The sequence below is a fragment of the Myotis davidii genome, unplaced genomic scaffold, assembly GCF_000327345.1.
Source record: "Myotis davidii unplaced genomic scaffold, ASM32734v1 scaffold480, whole genome shotgun sequence".
Lineage (NCBI taxonomy): Eukaryota > Metazoa > Chordata > Mammalia > Chiroptera > Vespertilionidae > Myotis > Myotis davidii.
In genome coordinates, this window is record NW_006292360.1 from 578,672 (window position 1) to 586,150 (window position 7,479).

The window sequence follows — 7,479 nt, forward strand, 5'->3', positions numbered from 1 at the left end:
GAGCTTCTAAAACCAGGTGAAACCGTTAATACTGATCGCTACCGACAACAAATAATCAATGTGAACCACGCTTTGATCGTGAAACGACCAGAATGTGCCAGAAGACACGGCAAAGTAATTTTGCTTCGTGATGACGCACCATCACACACTTCAAAACCAGTTGAAGACACGTTAAAAGATCTTGCCTGGGAAGTATTAACCCACCGCCGTGTTCACCAGACCTCACTCCTTCAGATGACCACTTGTCCCGACCGATGACACACGCACTTTCTGAGCTGCACTTCAAATCATACCAAGAAGTGGAAAATCGGGTCTCTGAATGATTTGCCTTAAAACAAGAAAAGTTCTATTGGGACGGTATCCACAAATTACCTGAAAGATGGGGGAAATGTGTAGCCAGCGATGGACATTACTTTGAATAAAGCACTTTTGATATTTCTCTCGAAACTACTGTTTTCTTTGATTACAAAATCCGCCATTATTAACTGGTACACCTAGTAAAATGCACAGTAATCAATGGTAATATTAGTAGTAAAATGTACATATTTTTGGTTCTGAAATTTCAGAAAAACTATACAGTGAAGAGTCAAAGGGGCCGAAACCGGTTTGGCTCAGTGGATAGAGCGTCGGCCTGTGGACTCAAGGGTCCCAGATTCGATTCCGGTCAAGGGCATGTACCTTGGTTGCGGGTACATCCCCAGTGGGGGGCGTGCGGGAGGCAGCTGATCAATGTTCCTCTCTCATCGATGTTTCTAACTCTCTATCTCTCTCCCTTTCTCTCTGTAAAAAATCAATAAAATATATATTTTTTAAAAAGAGTCAAAGGGGATACAATTTGCTTGAAAAGAGGTGAGACAGAACAGTGCTGACTTTTCAGATGTTGGGCTTTGTTCTTGGAGGGACGGAGGACAGCAGTGGGAACAGGGGTGTCACCCCGAGCTTATAGGACACAGGGAAGTTCCTATTTGAGCAAAACCTACAACGGCCTCCTGGAGGCTCAGTCTCATTCGAATCATGATGTCGCTGAATGAAAGTACAACCGTGATGCCCTCTGTGGCTCAGTCAGTGAGCTATGTTATCCTCTAAAGCAGTGGTTCCCAACCGTGGCTGCACATGAGAATCCCCGGGGAATCTTTTTAAAATCCTGATTTCTGGGCCTTATCTCCCGGAAATTCTGTTTCTTTGTTACTCATGTTGTGGCCCCACCCCAGAACAAAAAAAAACAGAATTTCCGGGGGATGAGGCCCAGAAATCAGGATTTTAAAAAGATTCCCAGGGGATTCTGATGTGCAGCCAAGATTGAGAACCACTGCTGTAACCCACAGCGCACAGCGCACTGACTGTATTTCCTGGCTGTGCGCTGCCCCGCCCCAACGAGGAGTCACTGTCCACCGAGGCGGACGGGCTCCATCAGCGGGGACCACCCGGAGCTCGCCAGGAGCCTCCCACATGGAAAGGGCAGGCACTTCCTGCTTCCCCACTGCAGCTCTTCTGCTCTCATCTTCCCCTCGTCTCCTCTATCTGACGCTCTCACCTCCTCTTCTAAAGGTGAGTCACAGAATGAAATGAATGACAATCGTGCTGGCCTAAGTCACAAACACGCACAGTGACTGTGTGAAAATGAGACTCCTTAGTTACAGCCTCCACTCTGAATCCGCTCCCATCCTAAAACCATAAGCCGCTGGATACATAAGGCAGGGCTTTGCCGGGCGGGCTCTGCTGCAGGCGCCCCGGCGGAATGAGGGCGTGAAGGAGACCGGCTCTTCCCACAGCCCTGCCCAGGAGGCGGCACACGAGCCTCAGGCCCTCGCCCTCTCCAACAACCTGACCACCACCGGCCCTGAGGTGCTGCATCCCAGGAACAGGGCTCTCCGCCTGCCAATGGCCAGCACCGCCCTGAGGAACAGCTGTCCAAGGCCAGCCCTGCCCTGGCCGGTTTGGCTCAACTGAAGGGTCCTGGGTTTGATTCCCGGTCAAGGGCACGTACCCCTCTCTCTCTGCCCCCCGACCTCCTCCCCCCCTCCCAGTCTCTCTGGAAATCAAAGGGGGGGGGTGCTCAGACGAGGATTAAAAAAAACAAGCCAGGCCTCCCACCTCTGGGCAGGGCCCCTGGCGAGGCCTGGGCCGAGCACCGAGGCCATTTAACACATTGTTTGCGGGTAGTTTTTATCGCGCGCTAACAGGTGGCGCGGGCCATTTTTGCTAATTTTTTGCACAAATGGCAACGTTCAGTAAATTTACGATAACTTTAGTTTACATATTTATACGTTACCCGCATTCTACTGCTAGTCTATAAAAAACGTATTAATACGTGTCCCGCGCTCTACTACACTGGTAGAACGTATAAATACGTAAAATGTATAAACACGTTTCCTGCATACAATGTGTTAATTTGCCTAAGACCACAGGCCCCTCTTTTCAGGTGCAAACGGGAAGCAGGAGACACTACTGGGAAGGTGCTCCATGAAGCCAGGAGCACCCACTTTTCCCTAAAACAAGATGAATGAGCCCCGCGAGGCCGAGGCCGAAGTCGCTACTGCAAGTCCCGGTTGGACAAGCGGAGGAAACAGGAACAGCTTCGAGGGCCAGTGCGCCTGACAACGCGCACAGGGGCTGCGTGTAGAGCACTGGCTCCCGCGGGGAAGGACGAAAACGCCAGCGGCGCGGCACCCTAGCAGAAGCGACGTTGGGCCCGGCCAGTGTGGCTCAGTGGCTGAGCGTCAACCTATGAACCAGGAGGTCACGGTTTGGTTCCCGGTCAGGGCACCTGCTGGGGCTGTGGGCTCCATCCCCAGCAGAGGGTGTGCAGGAGGCAGCTGATCAGTGATTCTCATCTTTGATGTTTCTATTTCTCTGTCCCTCTCCCTTCCTCTCTGACACCAGTAAAAATAAAAATTTTTAAAAAAAAGCAAGCAGCGAAGTTGGTATGTAAGTGGCAACCAATGGCTGGTCTGCGTGGAGTGCCTTTCCTCCTGCCCGCACAAAGGCCATTACAGAGACCAGCTGAACCCAGCTCTCCTGGCAGGGAGGAAGGGGGAGGGGCAGAGGCAGGGAGAGGGGCAGCTCTCACTCACACCTTTACATCTTTCCGATCGATCGGGAGTTTTCCCAAGACAGCATACATTTCCTAATTATTTAAAAACATGAACAGAGGCCATAACAGGAGACAGGAGCCATAAGAGAAAAAAAATGATACACTGGACTTCATCAAATTTTAAAAGTACTGGGTGAGAGAAAGCAAAAAGAAAAAAAAAGATGGGACAAGCTTTGACTAAATGAATAAAGCCTCTAATTTCCTTAAAGAAAATTTAAAAGGCACAGTCAAAAAAATTAGTTAAGCCACAGGTTGGGAAAGATATTTGCAACCTATGTATCTGACAAAGACTGGAACCCAAATATTAAAAAATTCCTACACTCGCCCTGGCTCAGTGGTTAGAGCATCGGCCAGTGGACCGAAGGGTCTGCGGTTCGATTCCCAGTCAAGGGCACATTCATTGGATGCAAGTTCCCCAGCCCTGGTAGAGGTATGTGTGGGAGGAACCAATTAATATGTCTCTCACGCTGATATAGTTCTCTCCCTCCCTTCCTTCCACTCTAGAAATCAATTGGAAAAAATATCCTCGTGAAGATTTTTTTTTAAAATCCTACCTACATTCAACAATAAAAAGACAAAGAACCCAATTTGCTAAATGGGCAAAACCCTTAGAACAGACACTGCACAAAAGCAGGTGCCCCAGAGGCCAGCAGGCAGGGAGGAAGCGCCCATTGCCGCTGGCCACCAGTCAGGGGAACCCCCACTGACCATGAGGAGACGCACTGAGCTGGAGGCAGGAGGAGCGGGCGGAGCCGCAGGAACCGCGCTCAGTGCCGCGGAGGAAGAGGCCCAGCCCTCTGCGAACCGGCAGCGAGCCTGTGCGCCCCCTCCGAGGACGGCCAGTCCTGACAGAACGCCCCAGAAGTGCACCTAGAGAAGATGGCTATTTCGGCAGGGCCACAGGCGGCCCCTCGGGAACAGAGGAAAAAACTGCAGGGACACGTGCAACAACAGGGACGACTATCAAGGGTTGTGCTGACGACAGAGGCTAGACGCGCGCGCGCGCGCACACACACACACTCACATACTCACACACACACACACACACACTGCATAACGTCACTCACCTGACATCCCAGCACAGGTAGAACCAACCTGTGGTCACAGAAACAGAGCCGTGTTGCTGGGCGGGGATGACTGACGTCTGGCAAGGGGCGTCAGGGGACTTTCTGGGCTCTATTTGTTGTTGTTAATCCTCACCTGAGGATATATTTTCCCATTAATTTTTAGAGAGTGGAAAGGAAGGGGAGAGACCGAGAGAAACATCGATGTGAGAGAGACATATTGACTGGTTGCCTCCCACACACGTCTGGGCTCTGTGTTTTTTTTAACCTGTTTATAAAGTAAACTCGGGTGTACTGTCACTGAAGTAAAGACGACCGCCTCAGCTTTGTGCGGTGGCAGTATCGTAGCCAATGAGATTTATCCGAGGCTCACTGTTGCTAATTAAAAAAAAAAAAAAGATGACCACCTCACAATTTTTTAAATATATTTTTATTGATTTCAGAGAGGAAGGGAGAGGGAGATAGAAACATCAATGATGCGAGAGAATCACTGATTGGCTGCCTCCTGCGCGCCCCCTACTGGGGAATGAGCCTGCAACCCAGGCATGTGCCCTTGACTAGAATCGAACCCGGGACCTTTCAGTTCGCAGGCCGACGCTCTATCCACTGAGCATACCAGTTAGGGCTGGGCTCTACTTTGATATGTATTAATCAAAACTGAGGGAACAGTATATTGAAAATCTCAGTATTTCACTGCATACAAACTACATGTCAATGTTAAAGCAGAATTTCCTAGCTGCTGTATGTGAATGCTGTGTGGATTCAGACATTGTTATTCAGGCGATGACTGCAGACGGCTATGAATGGTCTGGTTCTGAGAACACAATGAAGTTGAGCTGTGACAGGCGGATTAAGATGCCTCCCCCCAAGATTCTCAGCCCCTGGTGCACCACACCTTCTCCCAGTTATTCATTCAACCACTGATTGGGGGACTGCAGTGCCGGGGTTCTGCAGAGGTAATGAAAGTCCCAACCAGCTGATCTTAAAATAGGGCGGGATCCGGTGGGCCTGGCCCAATCACGTGAGCCCTGTGGATCTGGGTCTGGAAGTCAGAGAGGCAGTGTGAGGGAAGAGGGGCTGCAGGAGGCTCCTCATAACTGGCTTCAAGAGGGAGGACCTGAGAGAGCCAGCCGGCAAGGCAACCGGGTCGCCAGCCCCTCAACCAAAAGAACTGAATTCTGCTGCTCTGAGCTTAGGGAGGAACGCGCTCAGGGGGGTCCAGAGAAGGCTCAGGGGGGTCCAGAGAAGCCACGCCACAGGCACTGGGTGTGAACTACATTGTTATTTAGTTATTTAGAGAGAGAGGGAGGTAGGAAGGGAGGGATAAGCATCCACCATCTTTTTTGGAATACAGGATGACGCGCCAACCAACGGAGACACCGGGCCAGGGCAAGCTTGGCATTATTGATTATCCTGATTCGTGATAACCAGGCTGTTTCAAGTAAAAGACTTGAGCCGGAAGCCCGGCCTCAAAGCCAAGTCCCGCTGGGTTAAGCAGCTTGCCCTCTCTAGCCACATGCCTCCCCGCAGAATAGAGGTGGGCCCTGCCGGAGTGCCATCCTGATGCACCAAGGTTTCCGGTTTGATGCCCAGTCAGGGCCCGTACTGGAAGCAACCAATGATTGCACGGATGGGTAGGACAACAAATCGGTTTCCCCCTCTCTCCCTTCTCATTAAAACCAATTTAAAAAAAAAAATGGAGGTAGCCGAAACCGGTTTGGCTCGGTGGATGGAGCGTCGGCCTGCGGACTGAGGGGTCCCGGGTTCGATTCCGGTCAAGGGCATGTACCTGGGTTGCGGGCACGTCTCCAGTGGGGGATGTGCAGGAGGCAGCTGATCGATGTTTCTCTCTCATCGATGTTTCTGACTCTCTGTCTCTCTCCTGTCCTCTCTGTAAAAAATCAATAAAATATATTTTAAAAAAAATAAAAATAAAAAAATGGAGGTGGTTAAAGCACCAATTTTACCTGGTATGGCGCTCACCTCACCATTATCAGTTTTACTAGTAGTAGCAGTAGCACAGTAAACTTCAGAGGCAGGGACATTCAAAAGCATAGATCCAAACTGCTTTCATCTGCCTCCAAAAATTCAAACAAAATAGTCATCATTCATTTTTGATCTGAGAGTAGGTCAGCAGGAGGCTGCGGACGGCCTGGCGCAGGTGCCTGGGAGAGAAGGCAGGTCTAGTTGCTGTCACTCAGCTCTCGGAATCAGCCCTCCCTCCTCAGGAAAAACGTGGAAGGTCATTAATAACCTCCTAGACGCCAAATCCAACGGACTTTTCTGTCCAACTCTTCCTTGGCCTCTGAACCAATGTGAGTGACCAAGCCGCGCCCTCCCGTTTCCCAGGGCGCCGCCTGCTGCCCTTCAGGGCCACTCCGTCCACGGGCAGAGGCTCTAGCAGAGGTCGAGAAGGACACGCAACTGGCTTTAGCCAACATGATGCCACCTCTCAAATCTTTATTTCCAGCATAAATCTATCTTGAGCTCCAGCCCTAAACCTCCAACTGCCAGCTAGTACCCCGGCCGCCCAAACACTTCAGATTTAACCCCAAACCAGTGCGAAGTCCCCTCTGCCTGACCAGCCCATGTGACCCAGAGACAAAAAGTCCCTCTAGGTGCTTTCCTTCAACACTTTTACTAAGCGGGTCCGGCCAGGCACTGCCCATGCGTAAACAGGTGAAAATCCCACCTCGGGGAGCAGGAGGTGAGGGAGGGGCAGCCAGTAAGCCACGTAAGGAAATAATGAAGGACACCCAAAGTGCAGTGCTCAGGAGCGGGGCAGTGCGGACCCACACCCAGAGAGGTGTGCCTCAGGCCGGGCAGACGGGGCGGGGTGCTCACAGGACGCTGGGAACATTCAGCAGAGGAGTGAGGGACCCACATGTTTCAGTAGTTTGCTCTGGCTGCCCATGCTGCCCAGCCCTCCCCCTGCCTGCAGCCCCAGCCTTCCCCAGTCTACCCGGCCCCAAATCAAGGCCACTCCAACCACCGTTCCTCTGCTCCTGCCGGCACTGCCCTCACCCGGCTCTCAGTCCCCACTTGGTATAATGGCTCCCTAACTAGTCTCGTCTCAGTTCTAAGCACCTGCCACACTCCCTAAGCTCCTTCTAAATGTCACCTCAACTGGCTACCATCAACAAATCAACAAACGACAAGTGCTGGAGAGGATGTGGAGAAAAAGGAACACTCATGCACTGCTGGTGGGAATGCAGACTGGTGCAGCCACTGTGGAAGACAGTATGGAGTTTCCTCAAAAAACTACAAATGGAACTCCCATTTGACCCTGTGATCCCACTTCTAGGAATATATCCCAAGAAA

At 51.2% G+C, this 7,479-nt stretch overlaps 1 protein-coding gene across 1 annotated transcript in view; it reads right to left on the reverse strand.

Annotated features, from left to right (window-relative positions):
- Positions 1–1,665: 1,665 nt before the first annotated feature.
- APOPT1 (apoptogenic 1, mitochondrial) overlaps positions 1,666–7,479 on the reverse strand; it is a gene marked incomplete at its 5' end in the record, with an annotated part of 27,704 nt that continues 21,890 nt past the window's right edge. The window contains 2 exons of the mRNA XM_006765890.2: positions 1,666–1,716; positions 2,671–2,676. Of these exons, the coding sequence (XP_006765953.2) occupies positions 1,666–1,716; positions 2,671–2,676 (57 nt within the window). The remainder of the gene's footprint in view (positions 1,717–2,670; positions 2,677–7,479) is intronic.